At 41.1% G+C, this 22,104-nt stretch overlaps 2 protein-coding genes across 2 annotated transcripts; both read left to right on the top strand.

Annotated features, from left to right (window-relative positions):
* Nucleotides 1-342: 342 nt before the first annotated feature.
* LOC134795084 (uncharacterized) lies at nucleotides 343-10,386 on the top strand. The gene is made up of 2 exons (XM_063766919.1): nucleotides 343-704; nucleotides 9,747-10,386. The coding sequence occupies exons 1-2, from the start codon at nucleotides 406-408 to the stop codon at nucleotides 10,384-10,386; spliced, it is 939 nt and encodes a 312-aa protein (XP_063622989.1). The 5' UTR covers nucleotides 343-405.
* LOC134795083 (uncharacterized) lies at nucleotides 4,026-5,560 on the top strand. The gene is made up of 2 exons (XM_063766918.1): nucleotides 4,026-4,423; nucleotides 4,531-5,560. Coding segments are annotated over exons 1-2 (873 nt in total). The 5' UTR covers nucleotides 4,026-4,422; the 3' UTR covers nucleotides 5,403-5,560.
* Nucleotides 10,387-22,104: the final 11,718 nt, after the last annotated feature.

Raw genomic sequence — 22,104 nt, 5'->3', positions numbered from 1 at the left:
ACGCAAGATACTCCAAACACAGGCCTGGACAGTGAAATTCTTCAGTTAAAGTAGTATCTTTATTATTAGTATTACACATTATTATATAAATTATATTATTATACAGACTAAGGATTAAGGCTTGGCCACACACAGAGCGCGACGCAGCGCCGCGTCCACGCCGCGTGATGCCGACGCGATGCATGGTCACACAGAGCGCGCGCGGATCGCGCCGGCCTCACGCTCTCAACACGCGGCGCGGACGCGCGGGAACGCAGCGCGGCCGCGCGGGAACGCGGCGCGGCCGCGCGGGTGCGGGGCGCGGCGTCATGCGGGCGTGACTCGCGCGCGGAGGGTCGCTCATTCCTTCCCAAGCCATAGATCAGAGTGTTTGTTTGTTGTTCGAAGCGACGCTACTATACGAAAATGTCGAGTGAATCGGACGACTCTGACATTGAGGACACTCTTTTGTTACTGGCGGCCGCTTCTAGAAAGCGTCCAAGAATGTGGGTTCATCCAATTAATACTAAAAGATTGGAATATGGAGAATATAACAGATTGTGCCGGGAGTTACAATCGGATGAAGAAAAGTTCTATTCATACTTCCGCATGTCCAAAGGCAGCTTTGAAGAACTTCATAATATTTTGCAACCATTCATAACGAAACAAGACACTAATTGGAGACTGGCAATTAGTTCAAAAGAAAGACTGGCGATTTGTTTAAGGTTTGTATTGATTGTTTTGATTATTACAACATTAACATTATGCCTTCTTTATAATCTCACTTATAACCTGTCTTAATATTGTACTTTAGAAAATATTTAAATTATAATTTTAAACAATAACACAACATAGGGGCTATTCATAAATTACGTCATTTCAAATTAAGGGGGGGGGGGGGGGGGGTCTGGACATCGGATGACGGTAGCATGAAGTAGGAGGAAATGGGGTCATTTGAAGCATGATTTTTGGATGATTATAGGGGGGCGGGTCAAAAATCGTCAAAAATCGATGACGTAATTTATGGACAGCCCCATAACATAAAACGGCCATTTGCTTAAGGTTTATTTATTGATTGTTTTGATTATTATAACATAAACTTAATGCCTTATTTATTTTATAATCTCACTTATAAATCTTATAATCAGTCTTAATATTGTACTTTAGAAAATTATTACAACATAAACATTATGCCTTATTTATAATCTCACTTATAAGTCTTAATTTTCATAGTACTTAGAAAATATTCGAATTATGATTTTAAACAATAACAACTATGGATTGCAGAACCGGTACTGTTTAAAAGAACCGGGATTTTCGGTACCAGGCAAAAATGGAACCGGGATTTCCCGGTATTTTCGGTACTTTCGGGACTGCCTTAAAAAATCAGTTTTTATCTAAATTTTCATTAAAAAAAGCGTAAAACGACCATGAATCTTTCTCTAAACATGATAGGTATTTAATTCTTTACGACGTGTCTTTAAGCCACACGATAATTGCCTACATTAACTGTCGTACTTAATATACAAATAACTAATAATAATATGTATAAAAAAAAAAAAAACGCTGACACTGACAGACGTCCTTTTACATTTCTCTTCGTAAAATATATTTTTACATGTCGTTTTTGCCCTAAAATACTGATAATTTGCTCTGTGTCAACCAAGTTATTAGTCAATAATGCGGACAATTGGTATATTTGACTATAAACACCGCGACCATGGGTCGCAGTCCCATTACTACCGTGTTGACATTTGTCATACGAGTACACCACTGGCAAAACTACGAAATTAGAGATGATTACAAGGAGTCGAGCTAAAGCGGTAACAACAAGCGCACGCCCACCACCCCCGCCCGCCTCGTCCACCTCCTCGTCCACATCGTCGTCAGGCGACGAGTTCGCAACGGCGCCTGACACAGACGGGTCCAGTGACGAGAGCGGGCCGCCGCCGCCGCCGCCACGACCACCTGCGCGACGAGGACGGCCACCGCTGCCGGCACGCTTGGGGCCTGCGGGACATCCTGCCCCGCCCACGGCTCCCGCTACCGGTGGTATAGTGCGACGCATGCGATGGACTCGAGACATGAACGAGAATGTCATGCGCGCCTATTATGGGGCTACAGAGGGGGGAACACAGCTATCCGCCTACCGTTCGAGAATACTGCCTCTGTTTCAGGCTCTTGAACCAACCATCACCGTGTCGGAGCAGCGATTATCGGATCAGGTGCGCGTCATTCAGCGGCTAAAGCGCTTGGATGACGCGACACTTGATCGGCTTCGCCAGGAGGCTCTCTCTGCTCGCGCGGACTCCACCTCGGTGCGAGATCTGCCCGCCACGTCGCCGGATCCGGTGCCCGCACCCGACCTGGCACCGGGGGCGCCACGGGTTGATTTCTGTACCGACGAGGGGGACTTCGCAAGTCAGAATGTGAGTACAACTGCTAATGAGCAACTGAGGAGGACTTTGGAAGAGGCGATTACGCAGTATCGCGCCACAACCAACTCTAGGCCCCGATTACCACGTCTGCCTATGAATAGACGCAATCTAGCGCTAATGGGAGCCCTAAACGCTTTACTAGAGCCACATTTACGGACTAGTAAAGATTTAGATGATACGCACTCGATCATGTACTGCGGAGCCATCGCGGCGTGCCGTGTTGCTCGCGTCAAGTTCCCGGACGCTGAACGTGCACCTAGGACCGTCGGAGGTGTCCCTGCATGGCAAGCGCGGATCGAGCGACGTATCAGCTCGTTTAGAACTCTCATCGCAAAGCTGATCTGCTTCAGGGGGGGCAACAATCGCCCCCGAGTAATGCGCTTTGTGAACCAGGCGTTCGCGGGGACGGATATCAGGCCCCGCGACTACATGGCCAATGTCACAGAGCGCATCGACTTTTTAAAGCAGAAAGTCTATGCATGGGCAAACCGAATTCGCCGCTACAGAGAGCGTGTGGATCGATTCCAGCAGAATCGCCTTTTTCAAAGTGACCAAAGGAAGGTGTACCGAAAGTGGGAGGAAACCAACCTTCGTACGCCCGACACGCAGCCGCCGGATGCTACTGCCATGACTGACTTCTGGCGTAGCATCTGGTCGGTGCCTGTCGGACACACCGAGGGGAGTTGGATGAGTGTTGTCGAGCGTGAGTGCGAGTCCATCGAACCTATGGGGGCAGTCACCATCAGCCCCGATGACGTCAGTTGTGCCATCCGCACGGCCCAGAACTGGAAAAGTCCTGGGCCGGATGGATTGCACAACTTCTGGCTAAAGTGGTTCCGATGCTCGCACTCCTGCTTGGCAGCACAATTTCAACAAGCCCTCGAGCTTGGTTCTCTCCCACCTTCCTTAACAACTGGTGTCACCTTCCTGCTCTATAAGTCCGGTAGTACCACGGAAGCTAAGAACTACAGACCCATCACATGCTTGCCTACACTCTACAAGCTCCTTACATCCATTTTGAGAGCAAAAATCAACGCGCACATTGTCGCAAACAATATTCTGGCTTCCGCTCAAAATGGATGTAGGGTTGGGTCCCGTGGTACTAAAGAGCTCCTCCTCATAGACATGACCATCTGCCAACAAATCCGGCGGAACAAGGGTGCCCTCTCAGCCGCTTGGATTGACTACAAGAAGGCCTATGATTCGGTGCCCCATTCATGGTTGGGGAGGGTCTTAGAGTTGTATAAAGTTGATGCAGCTTTGAGAGTCTTCCTAAGCGCGTGTATGAGGCAGTGGACCACAGTCCTTCGTCAACCAGGAGGCGGGGATGACCGCCCTGGCCCGCAGGATTTTATAAGGATTGAGCGAGGAATCTTTCAGGGCGACAGTCTGAGTCCCCTGTGGTTCTGCCTAGCTTTGAATCCCCTCAGCACCCTGCTGAAGGATTTGGGACTAGGTTGCCGGCTTCGGAGAAAGGGTGAAGTCATCTCTCACCTTCTGTACATGGATGACCTCAAATTATTTGCACCAAATAGCCAAGACTTGTTGGAACTACTGAAAATCACCGAAGTTTTCAGTAGTGCCATCAACATGGAGTTTGGTGTCGATAAATGTGCGGTTATGTATGTACAGCGGGGGAGGGTTGTAAATTCAACAAATTTACAACTCTCTGAGACAATGTCTTTCAGATCTATCTCTGAATCAGAAACCTATAAATACCTTGGTATGTCACAGTCGTTGGGTATTGAGGACGAGGGTATTAGACGGTCGGTGAAGGAGCGCTTTTTCAGTCGGCTCACAAAAGTCCTTAACAGTCTTTTGTCAGGAGGCAATAAAGTGCGCGCCTTCAACGCCTGGGTAATGCCCCTACTCACATACTCCTTTGGCATACTAAGGTGGACTCAGACCGAGCTCGACGCCCTGGATCGGAGGGTCCGGTCACTGCTCACCGCACATCGCATGCTACACCCACGCTCGTCAGTTATGAGATTGTACATCCCACGGAAGTGTGGAGGCCGAGGCTTCCTAAACGCCAAGGATCTCCATAACCGCGAGGTGTACAATCTCAGGAATTATTTCCTTAACAACGAGTGTGGGATGCATCGTGATGTAGTGGCAGTAGACAGGAACCTCACGCCGCTCTCCTTGGCAAACGAGAACTGGCGCAAACCTGTGGTACTAAGTACTGCGGATCGCAAGGCGGCATGGGAGAGTAAGGTGCTACACGGGCGGTTCTACAAGGCCCTCACGGGACCCGATGTGGACCTGCTCGCGTCGGTGAACTGGTTACGATTCGGGGACCTCTTCGGAGAAACCGAGGGTTTTGCCTGTGCAATTGCGGACGAAGTGATGATGACGAACAACTATCGGAAATATATCCTGAAGGACGGTACGGTCGACATTTGTCGGGCATGCCGCCGTCCCGGAGAGTCACTCAGGCATATCATTTCCGGGTGTTCTCATCTTGCTAACGGCGAGTACTTGCACAGACATAATCTCGTAGCCAGGATTATTCACCAGCAACTTGCTCTTCTATATGGCCTTGTGGACCGCGAAGTACCGTACTACAAGTACTTACCTGCGCCTGTTCTCGAGAATGGTCGTGCCACGCTCTATTGGGATCGATCTATCATCACTGACAGGACTATTGTAGCCAATAAGCCTGACATAGTGATAATAGATCGATCGCAACGTCGGGCTGTGCTCGTTGACATCACCATCCCCCATGATGAGAATCTCGTGAAGGCCGAGAAGGACAAGTCCAGTAAGTACCTAGACTTGGCTCACGAGATAACCGCCATGTGGGATGTTGATTTGACGATCATTGTCCCGATAGTCGTTTCAGTGAACGGTCTAATAGCGAAGAGTCTCGACCAACATCTTGAGAGACTCTCGCTAGGTGGTTGGATCAAGGGTCAGATGCAGAAAGCGGTGATCTTGGACACGGCGCGGATAGTCCGCCGGTTCCTCTCTCTGCGGCCCTGACCACCGGTAGCTTGGGCCTTGCCCCGCTGCTGGCGGCACCCTAGGTTAGGTTTTTTATAATGTGTTTATATGTATTTTTTATCGTTTTGTAAGTGTTTTTATATTTTACTTTTATATTCATATTATAAATAACCTAACTTGAGATGAAAAATAAATAAAGAGAATAATATGTATACAATTATTTATTGTAGAAACACTTATGTTCTTAAAGTTTCAAATTACAACAATATAAAATATACTACAAATTAAATTATTTTCTGAAAATATTTTAATTTGTTTTTATCAAGTAGAAACACTACTATATAAATTATAAACTGAAATAAATGCCATATACTAAGAAAAAGTGACCAAGGCCTCCAGTGCCCCAGGCTGGAATCGAACCAGCGTCCTCTGCTATCGCGGCAGGTGCCTGAACCACTCGGCCACCGGGTCACAGCGGCATTAGTCAAATTTTTCCAAGTATATGCGCTTCTTACTGAAGGCTTGGTCACTTTTTCTTAGTATATGGCATTTATTTCAGTTTATAATATAAAATATTATACATATAATATTTTATATTGTCGGCATTGTCAAACTCATTGAATATTTCTGTTTTGATTTTAATATGTGGACAGCCATAAAAGTATTATAATACAGTAATTTGATACATTTCGCGTTTGCGTTAAATCCGGTAGTTCTGATTTTTGCAGACGTGTTTATGATGTTGGCCCAATGAATAAGACAAGTTGGTGACTTCGAGCGCTGAACAAAACTTTGTCAAATATCGAAAAATCCGCGAAAATTTCGGTTTTCTTTAGATTTGGGCGATTATAACTCTAAAGGACTAGTTTTTGACAGTACCTTCCTTAGACGTTTTTAAAGAAGCCTAAATTTGCTACAATACGAGATTAGAACTGTCTCTGTAGATTGAATAGTTTCCGAGATAAAGGCTTTCAAAATTTAGATATTTTTGAAATTGAGCTCGTAAGCTAAGTGAGTGCAGTGTGCACTTTTGACTCAGGCGATGCCGTACATACCGTACATACCCTCCAAAAAGGGAGGGGTTTGGGGGGTAGGCACGGTACGATCTCGTAGCTACTGGGCCAAATCAGCTTTGTTTGACCCTATGAACAATCGTGCCAAACAGCATCGCCTAAGTCAAAAGTGCATACTCACTGCACTCAGCTTACGAGCTCAATTTCAAAATAATCTAAATTTTAAAAGCCTTTATCTCGGAAACTATTAAATCTACAGAGACAGTTTTAATCTCGTATTGTAGCAAATTTAGCCTTCTTTAAAAACGTCTCAGGAAGGTACTATCAAAAACTAGTCCTTTAGGGTTAGAATCGCCCACAACTAAACAAAAACCGAAATTTTCGCAGGTTTTTGATTATTGACAAAGTTGCGTTCGCCGCTCAAGGTCACAAACTTAGATTATTTATTGGGCCAACATCATAAATAAGTCTGCAAAAAAGCAGTTGACTTGACGCAGAAGAGCCACGTTACAAAATTCTACAATTTCACTGGATTATTAGTATTATCAGCCTTAAATTGATATTCTATCAAAGTATGTTTCTTTAAAAAACATGATATTTCACTCTAAGTAACAGAAAACAGTCAAAAATTGTATTGGAAATGTTAGTCCCGAAAATCCCGAAAGTACCGGGATTTGTATTTTAAATTCCCGGTTCTTTGCTTTGCTCAAAATCCCGGGAATTCCCGGTACTTTCGGTTCCGGTATTTCCCGTAACAACATAAAACGTAAACTTTCACAAAAAACATGGAGCATCTAGTCAGATTCAGGTTCTGGATTATTAAAGCGTTCTCGTTCTACAGCTATCTCGACTATATTAAAATCACTGTCAACTTCCCTAGTCGTTTCTTCATGGCTGTCTACGCTGCTGATCATGGAATATGACGGCGACAAAACAAACGATACTTGATTAGTACGCGAGGATTCCTCGCGTAATGATCGCAGTTCTGCCTCGGAAAATAATTTGGCTAACTCTAGTTTTATTTTGGTTTGCAACTCGGGTGAAATTTTTTTAAATGTTTCTGCGTAACTTTGGAAAAGGTAATCAATTGAATCTTTGGCTTTATTAGTTTTGGGTTTATTGTTTAAATAATTAATTATCTTATTTAATGGGTCTTCGCTTTGTCGCGATCCGGATGTTCTACGTTGTGATGAGGGTGGAGTCTCTCTTTGTGAGTACTCAGGCTCCACCGGGTTCGGAGAGAGCGAATGCTGTGATGAAGAAGGCACCTGCGCCACAGGAGATGATTGAGGAGGAGATGGTTGCGGTGAAGGAGGCGGTTGTGGTGAATTTGTGTTGTCGCTGTCCGTTGAATTTGTTTCATTTGATTGTGTTATGTTTGAAGATCGGGGCCGAACCACATTGAAATCATCCAAGAAGCGTAGCTGCTCTGCCCAAATATAGTTGCTAACTATTCTTCCGGAGCCTGTCTTTCCTTTTAATATTCTTTTATTTTTAAAATACCCGTCTCGGATTGTCTTCCATTTTTTCTTTACTGCATCACCTAAAATAATAATAAATAAGCGTTATTAAAATAAAACAATACATTATTCATTAGATCCGTTTTCGAGATCGCGAATAGAGAGAGATAAATTAAATGTAAATTAAACGAAAATTTTAAAAACCGGCCAAGTGCGAGTCGGACTCGCGCACGAAGGGCTCCGTCCGTACCATTATACAAAAACAGCATAAAATCACGTTTGTTGTATCGGAGCCCTACTTAAATATTTATTTTATTCCATTTTCTATATTTGTTGTTATGCAACAGAAATACATCATCTGTGAAAATTTCAACTGTCTAGCTATCACGGTTCATGAGATACAGCCTGGTGACAGACAGACGGACAGACAGACAACAGAGGAGTCTTAGTAATAGGGTCCCGTTTTTACCCTTTGGGTACGGAACCCTAAACATTAGTCTACTAATTTTTTTTTCATTCTCGAAAACACGAGTACATTTCATATATATATATATACTACTACTTGCACAATAATTACGTGGTTTCGGCATTTCGAAGCGAGCGCGGGAAACGTGGCGGTGCGAGCGCTCAGGCGGGCGTTCGGCGGCCCTCTGTCGGTTGTATCGTCGACTATACGCCGAGCGGTAGGCATATAGCGCGCGGCCTTGAGCGTGTGAGGGAGGCCTGGCCGTGCGCCGTCGCAAGTTTCAAAGGAAATGCCGACAAAGGAGCCGTGCGCACTTGATCGCAAGAGACTTCGTATTTGTGCCTACATATTAGGTCATTACCTATGAAATTGGCGTTTTGTTCGGAGAATTTCAACGAAACACGAATTTCCATACAATTAATTTTGCGGATATTTTTTTGATGGCTAATTCAAACCAAACAAAATTTTTCCAGTAATTTTTGACACCTTTAAGGTATGTTTTCAATATCTCCATTTCTTGAAAATTGGTACCATTAGAAAAATATAAGTAATTTTAATACTCGAACCGACAGCACATGAAAAGACCTATTTTCAAGGCTTAATTCTGAACACTTAACAATAAAAAATAACAATTAATTGTATGTAAAATCGTTGTTTATTGAGTGCACTGTAGTTTTATTGTAATTGTGTATGTACTTTTGTAAAAAAAAAAAAACTAGGATCAGACTTATATCTATGAACAAAAACGCCAATTTCATAGGTAAGGACCTAATATTTATACCGACGGACGCGCGCTAGGTTTTCTTGTCTCAGTAAGGGCGGTATTCCACCTGTCAAATTTCCATCCAATTTCTTTGTCCAACGTCAGTGCATCTCACTCTCTCATTAAGCAAAATGTGAGACAAAATATACAAATTGGACAAAGATATTGGACAGATGGAATACCACACTTACACACAAAAAAGTGTCTCAAGATTTTCATACGTAGGTAGGTATTTAACGTATTGAAAATCTAGGGACACAGTTTTTTAGGGTTCCGTACCCAAAGGGTAAAACGGGACCCTATTACTAAGACTTCGCTGTCCGTCCGTCCGTCCGTCCGTCCGTCCGTCTGTCTGTCACCAGGCTGTATCTCACGAACCGTGATAGCTAGACAGTTGAAATTTTCACAGATGATGTATTTCTGTTGCCGCTATAACATCAAATACTAAAAACAGAATAAAATAAAGATTTAAATGGGGCTCCCATACAACAAACGTGATTTTTGACCAAAGTTAAGCAACGTCGGGAGTGGTCAGTACTTGGATGGGTGACAGTTTTTTTTTTTGCATTATGGTACGGAACCCTTCGTGCGCGAGTCCGACTCGCACTTGCCCGGTTTTTATTTTCCGTTATTTATATAGGTAAGTATTTATTAATGATACACGTTTTCGTATTTTTTTAGGTACCTAGCTACGGGGGATTCGTACAAAACGATTGCGTTTTCTTTTCGTGTCGGGCGTTCCACGGTAGGCGGCATAGTAGAAAACGTCTGTCAGGGAGTGTGGAATTCTTTGCAGCCTATCTATATACCCACGCCAACCGAAGACACATGGAGAAAATCAGAAAGCGGTTTTAGAGAAATTTGGGATTTTCCGAATTGCTTGGGCAGTGCCGACGGGAAACACGTCGCAATAAAATGCCCCAAAAATAGTGGGTCGAATTTCTACTGTTATAAAAACTTTTTCTCAATCGTGCTACTAGCGATAGTCGACCCATTTTACCAATTTATAGTGGTGGACATAGGTAGCTGCGGCCGTTTCAGCGACAACGGTATCCTAGAAAGTTCAGACTTTTACAAAGAATGCCTAGAAGGCAAAACCCTAATGCCACCTAAAACTTTGCCGGGCACGGATGACTTAGTGCCGCAGGTACTTATCGGTGATGAAGGTTTTGGATTAAAGCCATACCTAATGAGACCCTTTACCCAAAGAGCGGCCCTACAAGACGAAAGTAAAAGAAACTATAATAAGAGGTTGAGCAAAGCAAGACGTGTTGTAGAAAACGCATTTGGTATTTTGGCCGAGAAATGGAGTGTTTCATAGACCCATGGAATGCTCAGTCAACACAGCAGAAGCTGTCGTAAAGGCAGCATGTTGCCTTCACAACTTTTTACGCGCCAAGGAAGGCCGTATGCAGATTGTCCCTGAGAACAGCATGGCCACGGGTTCAGCTTTCGTGACCAATACGACGCCGCCTAATAATCAGCCTTCGGTAGAAGCCTTTGAAATTCGAGAAAAATTCCGGCGATATTTCGAAACTAATTGAATTATAAAATATAAAAACATATACTTACTGTTTTGGTTTAATTCTTCTGCGATTCTCATCCACAACACAGCCTTCATATTTACATTTTTATAATTTTTGTCCGAGAGATCATATATAATTTTATGATCTCTTACGAGATTAATTAATTTTTCTATATCCATAATTACAATCACAGAATAACTAATATTGCTACGCTCGCACTACGCACCGCTCACTGCCTAACGTCCGATCCGACTGATGCCAGCGCGACGCGGCGGGCCGCGGCGGGCCGCCGCGTCCGCGCGGCGCAGCGCTGCGCACGCGCCGAGCGGACGCACAGGCCGCGCGGCGCGGGGCGCGACAGAAGCGGGGCGTGATACCGGCGCGACGCAGTCTGTTTGACGTCGGTAACCTGTTAGCATGTGCCGCTGTCGCGCGGCGTGGACGCGGCGCGGACGCGGCGCTGCGTCGCGCTCTGTGTGTGGCCAAGCCTTTAGAACTTGCTCCTGTTAAAATGTATCTTGCCATGCTACTCGACCCGGCTCTGACATAAAATAATGCATAAACTCGTCTCTCATTGCTTTTGCTTTTTCGAGTGGCTGCGTTCCTCCCAAGTGTTCTTAAATTTGTTAAACGACGATCATCAGCTCTTCATGACCCTGGTATTAATGTTCCTACATCAATATCTTCACAATCGAATGACCCTGGTGGTGAATACAAAGCTTGGGCTCTTGCGCTTCGTCGTAAAAAATTATGTAAATACGCACAAGCTAAAACTATATGTTGAACATATTTCAATTCCACATCAATAGTTGTATGCAATAAACGAAAAACTGAAGCTAGGATTCCAAAAGTGTTTTCAACAATTCGGCGTGCTCTTGATATTCTGTAATTACAAACCCGTTTAGGAGAGTCTACATTTAAATCTATTGTATAGGGCTTGCAAATATTCTCTGTCAAAGGGAATGCATCATCTGCGAGAAAAACATATGGTGTTAAAATTTCTCTTCCGGGGAGATTTTGGTTTAGGAGCGCTTTCCCGAAAGCTGTATGTCTAAAAACTCCCCCGTCGGATATTCTTCCTTGAACTCCAGCATGCACATACAAAAAATAGCAGAATGCTAAAAAAATGTTTTTAATTAAAATATTGACTGCCGCTGTCGGGGGGACAAGTAATTGCAACATGCTTGCCATCCATTGCCCCTAAACAGTGAGGGAAATTCCAACGATCTTCGAAATCTTTTGCAACTTCTTTCCACCCTGCCGCTCCTGATGGCATCTGAAAAAAATGTAAATAATATACTAATTAAGTATATCATTTTCAGGTGACCGAAACCCTAAACACTGCCATCGATGGAGAACAAGAACAAGAAATTGTTAATTCAGACACAACAGACTCTTTGCTCACATCAGATTCTATTCCAAAGCCACCGACCTCTAAGAAGTCCAAAACAATAAATAATTCTGATCCATTTCTTGAAAAAGCTCAACAAATTTTGCTTAAAGTAGGTGAACAAAATAAAAAAGAATACTCTGCTTTTGGAGAACATGTAGCAAATAAGTTAAAAAAATATGATCCTTACACTCAAGTCAATCAGAAATGAAAATCATGCAAATTTTATATGATTGTGACATGGCAATGTTTCGCCAAAATTCAGTATCTTCTGCATTTACTCCAAGTCCGGATAATCAAAGCAGAGCTGGAGCAAGTACAAGTCTTAGCCAGTATTCTAATGTGTCTCCTCCGACTTCACATTCAACAATGAAAAATAATTTCGAGCATGTACAGTCAGCGTCAGAGAAACGTGACCCCCCTGGTTTTAAAAGGCTACAAATATAATGACCACCAAAAAATACTTTGGTACCCTAAATAAAAAAATCATGCTTACCAAAAAAAATTACTGAACACCATAAAAATAAGGCCTAAAAATACAAAAGTACCACCGCTTTAATTACGACTGCACTTCAAATTGTATTCAAATACCAAATATATTGAATGATCACCAAAAATCATTAATGATCACCAAATCTTGAAGACCAACTTAATGCGATATTTTCACCTAAATAAACCACTATGATTACAAAAAAATTTATACATATTACCAAATAAAGTAAACTGATGCCAAAATTACTAGCCCCTCCCGCTCAACCCCCCGTAGCCCGCACCGCATACCTACCTAACCTAATCTACTTTTCTAGTAGCATTTCGTTATGCTACTAGAAAAGTAATTTAAACTGCTATCAGTTAAGTGGGTTAGGTTAGGTTAGCACTGCGACCCTTACAGAAACGAAATGGTACTAGAAAAGTAGGTTAGGTTAAGTTTCAACTGCTACCCATACAGATACGAAACGCTACTAGAAAAGTGGGTTAGGTTAGGTTTGAACTGCGACCCTTACAGAAAAGAAATGCTACTAGAAAAGTGGGTTAGGTTAGGTTTGAACTGCGACCCATACAGAAACGAAATGCTACTAGAAAAGTGGGTTAGGTTAGGTTTGAACTGCGACCCTTGCAGAAAAGAAATGCTACTAGAAAAGTGGGTTAGGTTAGGTTTGAACTGCGACCCTTACAGAAACAAAATGCTACTAGAAAAGTGGGTTAGGTTAGGTTAGAACTGCGACTGTTACAGAAATAAAATGCTACTAGAAAAAGGTGACGAAGTGGATTAATTAATTTAATAGGATAACGATATATTAAATGATTGCACATTTTTAATTAAAATGTGGTTACAATTTTGTGATCATTTACTATTTTTGCGTTTACAATGATTATTTTGGAGCCATTTGCTTTAATAGGATAGCAAGATTTAAAAATTTGGTTATCATTTTACATTAAAATGGAGTTCTAATTTTGGTGGTCATTTACTATTTTTGGGTTTACAATGATTATTTTGGTATCATTTTCTTTAATAGGATAGCAAGATGTAAAAATTTGGTTATCATTTCACATTAAAATGGGGATTGAAATTTGGTAATCATTGACTATTTTTGGGTTAATAATGATTATTTTGGTGTCATTTCCTTTAAAAGGATAGTAAAATGTAATAAAATTGGTAATCATTTCACATTAAAATGGTGTTATAATTTTGGTGATCATTTATGATTTTAGGGTGGTAAAATAGATTTTTTTGGTATTAAATTTTACTAAATCTGGTGATCAGTTAAATAGCAGCCGTTTTAAAACTATAGCTCACACGGCAACGTCGAAACATTAGTTCAACATCGCCACAGCTGTATCAAGCATCATATTATTTCAAATAAGTCATTTTTCCCTTTTGTCTCCAACCGTTGTTGGGAATCGATCCTCGGACCTCACGGCTGTTATTAAGACTACATGTTCTTACATTAGTCCGTCACTAATACCATTGAGCCACCGAACACATATTATTACTTGCGAAAATATGAATCACTATCGTCAAATCGTAAAGGTGGAAGTTACTTACTCGTATGTCGATGCGTCCTTGTCTTAGTCATAGATATAGGTGAACCAGGATCTATTGAGGGTGCGCCATGTTACGGAAATTTGTTGGTACTAATTTCTAGCAATGGCAACAACTTTAATAATAGACAACATCTACCCTCTATGATAGTTGTCAATATTGACAATGTAAACATTGCTTTGTCTAGTTTCGTGTGAATTATTATTAGACTGCAATAATCATGCCGAAAGTTTTAGATTTTACAGAGAAAAAGTTGTAAACGGTGTATATAGTTATTTATTGAAAAAAAAAACGTGCGGGAGAGAAATTTCTTCCATTAGAAAACATAACAAAATTACCACCTGAATTGACGGGTAAGTTTCAAACTTATGGACAAATGTCACTATAGTCAGGTCGTCACGATTTGGTTGATGTCTTGTAATAATTTGATTTGTGTATTAGGTGTATCGCATGCATCGGTATCACGGATTGCTAGCGAAGGGCGTAAGGGCGGAATTAAACGACCAAACCTAAAAAAAAGAAAACAATAAAAGAAAATAGATTTGGATGATTTTGATTTATGTGTCATACGTCGTAAAATTCACGAATTTTATAGCGAACCGAAGAAATATCCAAACATCAAACTTCGCACTTATTAAAGTTGTCGGAATAAAACAAAAATCATCTGCCAATTTCCATTGTCCCCACTATACAAATTGTTGCTATATAAAATTCAAAACGAGCGCCCTCTTGACAATACTCCCAAAATTCTGGTTTACCTATACTTAATATAGTCTTGTCTTTGTTTATTATTATTTCTCTACCCTCATATCCGAATCCGAAAGTGAATAAAACATCTTTAACTAAATATGTGTTTAGGTTGAATTTAGTATGAATATCCCGTTTCGCATTTTTTAAATTACAATTGAGTTTTAGGGTAACTTTGTAATAATTCGCATCCGCCGCAAATCATTACCGTTATCTTTACGTCTATTCTAGGTGTGCCGAAGTAGTAACGTTGTTTTATACATATTATTCTCGACTTGTCCGAAAACTTGTGTCAACTGTGTTTTAAAATGGTTCGATTAAACTCTTTTATGAGATCGAAAATTGTAGTGCTACGGGAACAAAACCAGAGTATTAAAAAAATTGCACGAGAAATGAATATAGCGGTGAGTTACTTAGAGTTTACTCCATTTCATTGGCCATGTTTTGTTAATAGACCTATTACGTTTAAATTGTGTTTTTTTATTTGCAGAGGAACACGGTTCGCAAATGGCTAAGGCGGTATGAAAGAACGGGTGACGTTAAAGAAGATCGGCAAGGCCCTCGTCCTTCTGCCTACACAGAGGAATCTCGCGGCACCGTAGTATTGTGCAAATTCATACCGACGCTCCATTTACTACAACTCGCTCAACAGCTGAGACATTTGGGGTATCTCTTAGCACTGTCAGAAGACATATGCACGCTGCCCAGATACACCATTATAAACCAGCAAAAAAAATAAGTTTGTCTAATAAGCATCGCGACGATCGTCTTAGTTTTGCCAAAAAATATGAGGATTTCGACTGGGAGAACCAGATCGTAATTTTTTCGGATGAAAAATGTTTCAAATCGGACAAAGATGGACGAAAAATTTTGTGGCGAAGGAGAGGGGAACGATATAACTAGGGTTGCCAACCGTCCCGCCTCACGCGGGACGTCCCGTTTCTAGGGCCCTAAAGTATGCGTCCCGCAAGAAGTCCAGACGGGACGCCGATTGTCCCGTTTCTGACTAGACTAGATTGTAAGCACTAAAATTCAAAAATACAAACAATTCATTCCGAAAGTAGGCTTTAAAACGAACTTACTTACATAAAACAACGTTAAGTTATATACTACATTAACTTAGGTAAGTAAGTATAATTTGAATTTTTAAATTGAATATACCGCGAGTAGCGCGCTAACACCGCGCGCTCACTTGCTCACTCGGCACTTCCCTTCCCCGCTCTTTCACTGCCTCGATCGCCCGCACTCAAGGTCGCTTCACGCTGCTTCGAGTGACCGCGCTGCGTAAGTGAATTGCGCAGTGCTCAGTGAGACATTGTGCTGAATGCGTGCTTGTTGCTGTTGCTAAACGCTAACGCTATAACGCTTTATAAAGTTATCGTTGACATTTATTTTTATTTACGATTGTGGGTGAATTGTATTGTGTGTGTCGCTTTATTTTCTTGTTGCGTTTGTGTACTTTAATCATCTTCTAATCATGTCCGATTCTGACTCAGATAGTGATAATAAAAATAAAATAAAACCAAAGAAACGTAAACGGATGTGTACTTATCGGTGCGAATGGGAGACTACGTATCATTTTGTAAAAAAGGTCGATGGAAATATGCACAAAGCGTTTTGTGAGATATGCAAGAAGCCTTTTCTGATCATGTACGGAGGTTTAAATGATATCAAACGACACGTCGAAAGTCCAGACCACATTCGAAGCGTAAGATCTCAACAGAGCACTCAAACCTTGCACAATTTTATTAAACGTGATATATTGACCACAGAACAGGAGCAGATTATTGCTGCTGAAATAACAAAAGCTTACCACGGAGTGCAACATAGCATTTCATATGTAACTACGGATTGTGATGCTAAGCTATGCGCAAAGATTTTTCACGATTCAAAAATTGCTGCAAAAATTACGCTGGGTCGAACTAAGGCATCGTCTATAGTATATAATGTTCTGGCACCAGCGTCGGTAGAAGACATAAAAGAAAAATTACAAACCGATGTGTTTTATAGTATTTCTACTGATGCTTCAAATCATGGTAATACAAAAATTTACCCGATACTGGTCAGATTTTACTCGCCTGATGATGGCATACGCACTGGCCTGGTTGATTTCTACGAAGACCCGAACGAGAAAGCAGTTGACATATATAATAATATTAAAGATCGGCTGCGAAGCGTCGATCTAGAATTAAAAAACGTATCTGCGTATTCTGCAGATAATGCAAATGTTAATTTTGGAATAAACCATTCCGTGTACAGATTGCTTTTGAACGACAACGAGCACATTCTGCCTTCCGGGTGTCCAGCACATTTGCTGCATAATACTGTTAAGCACGCCATGGAACAGTGTAGTTTTGATGCTGAGAATTTGGTTTTAAAAATTTACGGCCACCTATCCTATCACGCCCAAAGAGTCCAAAAATTAAAAGAAACTTTTGCCGAGGCAGAATTGGATTACCAAAATATAGTGAGACATGTAAAGACCCGATGGCTTTCATTACATCCCGCCATTGAAAAATTTTTACATGGACTTCCAGCTTTGAAGCAATATTTTTTGGGACTCGAAAATAAATGTCCAGTTGCAATAAAATACTATTTTGATGATGACCAGATAAAGAAAACAGAATGTTATCTTGGTTTTTTTGATAATATATTAAAAGTTTTCAAAAACACTATCATGTTACTGGAAAAGAATAGTGTTTTATCATGCGAAATATACAATATTGTCTACGAATTGAAGCAAAAAATCCAGCAAAGGGTCAACGATCAGTTTTTTGGGTTCATTTGTACAAACTCCATGTCCAGTTTTACAGAAAATGAAAAGGAGTCGACCAAAAGTGTTTTAACTAAATGGTACAACGACGCTCTGACATATTTAGAAGACCGTTTTGATTTCTCCGCAAGCAATCATTTGACATTCTCGCAGATTTTTTCCTTGAAAGAAACAATAACATTCAATGAATTGTCAACATGTTGCGAGAAGTTGGCATTAACATCCGCCGTAGACATGGACGAACTTTACAATGAATATTGCGTTGTCCGAGATACGTTAAATGCAATGGTAGAAGACACAAAAAAACCTAACTCTACTGATAAGGCGTCTGCTTATGATTTATGGCATAAATTATTCTCCACAAATCGAGACGTTCCAAACCTATTGAAAATGTTTCAATTCATAGCATCAATTCCGGGTTCAAATGCAGCTGCAAAGAGGGTATTTTCTCTTTGTGGCAATGCGTGGACCGATGCAAGAAATAAGTTAACAGTCGACCACGTGAAAGCAGAATTACAGGTTAAAGTAAACTTTGAATATGGATGCCTAGAATTTCACGATTACGTGCTGAAAAGAAAAAACTTCTTAAATGTGCAAAGTCCCAGGAGAAATATTCTTTTAAAAAAAAGAAAAATGTGTAATGATATGATCTCAAGCTCAAGCAATTCAAATGTGATTAATTAAGGGAATGTGATTAAAATAGAAAAAAAATTAATAATAAGGATTATGTTTAATTTAAGATGTGATTTAGATGTGATTTATTGACAAAACGATATTTTTAAGTTGTTTAACTGCGTAATGTTATTGTATGCCTAAAAGGATTAGTACAGTATGTTAAAATTTAAAATTAATTTGCTAATGTGCAATAAATGTTCACAAAAGTTAACATTTTTTAATTTTCCATGTCTTATTTAATACACGGACGGCAAATAGGCCTTTCTTAGTAAGGCGGTGTCAGAGTCCCGCTTTTTATAGCAAAGTCCCGCATGTCAATCACGTATGTCCCGCAAATCTGTGAACGACAGTTGGCAACCCTAGATATAACCCCAAAAACGTGCTAGACTTGAGAACAAGCGGAAGAATAACATTAGGTAAATAACTCATTCTACAACTTACTCAAATAACTCGTTTTGACTAGAAGTATAAATAAAATGTGGCTTTCCAGCATAGAAAGGTCCTTATGCTTTTTATCTGAATTTTGTTGAAATGAGGCACTTGAAGCACAAGGGTTTCTGTGGCGGAAAGCCACAAATATTTATGACGCATTTTAGATGGTCCCTATTAATTAATCTCATATATTTCATCAATTTTTATACACATTTTGTTGTATAAGTATTACAATATATTGCTTTTTTCAGCGTATTTTGGGTGGATGTCGTCTATGGGTCCAGGTGAGCTCGTGGAAGTTGGAGGGCGGATGAACAGCAAACGATACCTGGAAATATTACGAGACGTGATGCTACCATCAGTTCGTGTCGCATACCCTGAAGGGCAAATCTTTTTTGTGCAAGACAATAGTGCAGTGCATCGCTCACGGATAGTCCAACAGTGGTTAGAATCTCAACCAGACATTACAGTTTTCGACTGGCCATCTAAGAGCCCTGACCTGAACCCAATTGAAAATTTATGGGGTCAAATGGTGCTCAACTGGGACCCCGATCAGGTCAAATCAAAACAAAACCTTGATGAAGAAGTCTATAGAACGTGGGAACTTATGAGGAATACTGACATATGCTCAAACTTGGTAGCTAGCATGAAAAGTAGGCTGAAAGAAATAGAAGAGAATAACGGTTACCCTCTCCGGTATTAGAAAAAAAATACAGCTAGTGAAAAATAGTGTAAGATTTGAATATATTGTTCTTTGATGGGCATGCAAAAGTTTTACTGATATTGTTCCAGATTATACCTTGTGTTTTTTTAGCATTACAAAAAGGGTGGAAGCTTAACGTGTCTTTACATTTAAAACACTTTTGAAACACAAAAAAATAAGTCATAGTAAATATGTTACAGTTATGTAGCAAGGACATATAGGTATTACATTATTTTGGTTTCATAAGTAATAGTTACTTTTTGTTAGAAGCGTTATTCTATAAAAAGACTTGTCAAAATTGTTACTTAACCCTTTTTCTAATGCTAAAAACAAGGTATAGGTAGTAAGTGTTGTGTTTCCTAAAATTGTGGTAACGTGACAGGAGATGAATATTGTTATCGCTGGCCGATAACATGCTGTTTCTCTCTGAAACGTAGTTCATGGCTCGCAAGGTTAGAATATCTTCGCGTTTTATACATAACCATTATTTATCGAACCCAATATTTATGTATAGTTATCTGTTATGCAACTGCATAACAGATATTAGTAACTACTAATCACGCGAGATTCGACATTCAAAATATATCCTGTCTGGACTTTCATGACTCAGTCATTCTGATGTTGTAAGGCAAAGACAACATACAGCCACTAGCCTATATTCAATAGACAGTATCCTAGGGATTTCCCCTCCGGTTCCCTTCCTATTACTTGCTATTACTTATTAAGACAGCTATATTCGCAGCCCATGTAACATACCACAATTTTAATTAACTCGCACTATAATATTGTTGTTTATTTACTATTAAAAGACAAATATGCTTACAATGCAGCTGTTATGCATAGTTATTTTAGTCACACTTTCTATTTTATAAATCGTATAGAAGTATAAAATAAAGAGTAGGTAAATTGACCGTGACGTCATTTTATAATGTTTCATATAAATTCCACAGCGGCAAATCGTTTTGACAGTTCGAAAAAAGAAACTGGTGTAATGACTTGTGCTTAACGTTACGTTAGTAAAATACCAATAAAATACAGTGTTTTTAAGATTGTTTTTATTTTAATTTTTCCTATTTCTACTATAATATTTGATATTACCCGTATTCAGTTTTCAATAGTTCTGAACTTAATAATACAGGTATGCTAACAAAGAAAAAACCAAAAAGATTCTAAGTGCTTTGATCGGTCTCGAACCCGGTTTCTTAGGATCTTTAGTCCGCTTATGAAACCACACAGCTACGCAAACACTACGTGTGATGACGAAATTATTGTACAGTTTCTATACTGCTATTAGGGGGGTCACGTCTCTCTGACGCTGACTGTACATGTTCACTCATGCATTTACCTACGAACGGGCACAAAGGGAGACATCAAGTGAAAATAGGGAAGAAGTTGTCTCCCAAAAAACAATTGCCGATTGGTATACCTACTGTAGGGAGGCAGTAGTAGTTTTCATAAATGCTCATGCTGGAGCACCAAGATGGAAGAACGAAGATTGGCGGCCCTGGGAAGATTGTTCAGATAGATGAGTCGAAGTTCGGAAAAAGAAAATATAATCGTGGACGCCATGTGGAAGGCCATTGGGTATTAGGCATGATAGAAGATGGCAGTGACGATTTGAGAGTGGAGGTGTGTCCTGCCAACGAGAGATCTGCTGATGTTTTGGTGCCACTTATCAAAAAACATGTTGCGGAAGGCTCAATAATCCACACAGATATGTGGAGAGCATATAACTGCCTTTCGCAACACAATTATACGTATCGAATAGTGAACCACAGTGACCCAGAAAATAGATTTTTGGCACCAAACGGCACACACTCTTATTTATCTTGTGCCAAAGGCCTGTGGTCTATAACTACAATGTTATTGGTCAAAACAAATAACATTTGGCTTACCTTTTATTAAAAAAATAGTTTACTAAAGCAGTCACCTGCCTATAAATAAGTAAGCCAATAGGTATGGTTCAATTAATGTGTAGCCAGTGCTAGTTAACAACCATAAGTTTGATAGGAGCAATTGGTATGTTCATAGCAATGAGGAGGAAGAGCCTATCTTGAGTGGCGCGCCGGAGCCGGAGCTGCCAGCAGCTCCAGAGCAGAGAGTGCCCCTGCAGCCAGAGCAGCGAAACCTGAGGGTCTCAGCTACGGCTGTACAGGGTGCTCCTGCTGGAAGAAGAGCCCCGGAGGCCACTCACACGGGAGGAGGTGGAGGAGGCGAGGGCACCGTGGCGGGCGGCCGTAGAGACAACAGAAAATAATAATAATAATTAAGATAGAGGGTATTAGACGGTCGGTGAAGGAGCGCTTTTTCAGTCGGCTCACAAAAGTCCTTAACAGTCTTTTGTCAGGAGGCAACAAAGTGCGCGCCTTCAACGCCTGGGTAATGCCTCTTCTCACATACTCCTTTGGCATACTAAGGTGGACTCAGACCGAGCTGGACGCCCTGGATCGGAGGGTCCGGTCACTGCTCACCACACATCGCATGCTACACCCACGCTCGTCAGTTATGAGATTGTACATCCCACGGAAGTGTGGAGGCCGAGGCTTCCTAAACGCCAAGGATCTCCACAACCGCGAGGTGTACAATCTCAGGAATTATTTCCTTAACAACGAGTGTGGGATGCATCGTGATGTGGTGGCAGTAGACAGGAACCTCACGCCGCTCTCCTTGGCAAACGAGAACTGGCGCAAACCTGTGGTACTAAGTACTGCGGATCGCAAGGCGGCATGGGAGAGTAAGGCGCTACACG

Source organism: Cydia splendana, chromosome 11 (genome assembly GCF_910591565.1).
Source record: "Cydia splendana chromosome 11, ilCydSple1.2, whole genome shotgun sequence".
In the NCBI taxonomy this organism is placed as follows: domain Eukaryota; kingdom Metazoa; phylum Arthropoda; class Insecta; order Lepidoptera; family Tortricidae; genus Cydia; species Cydia splendana.
The sequence above is the reverse complement of the archived record's forward strand: the minus strand, read 5'-3'. Positions and strand labels throughout refer to the sequence as shown.

Coding starts and splice junctions, on each gene's coding strand:
- LOC134795084 (XM_063766919.1), top strand. CDS start 406: ATGTCGAGTGAATCGGACGACTCTGACATTGAGGACACTCTTTTGTTA. Junction 705..9,746: donor AGACTGGCGATTTGTTTAAG/GTTTGTATTGAT, acceptor GTATTTTTTTAG/GTACCTAGCTACGGGGGATT.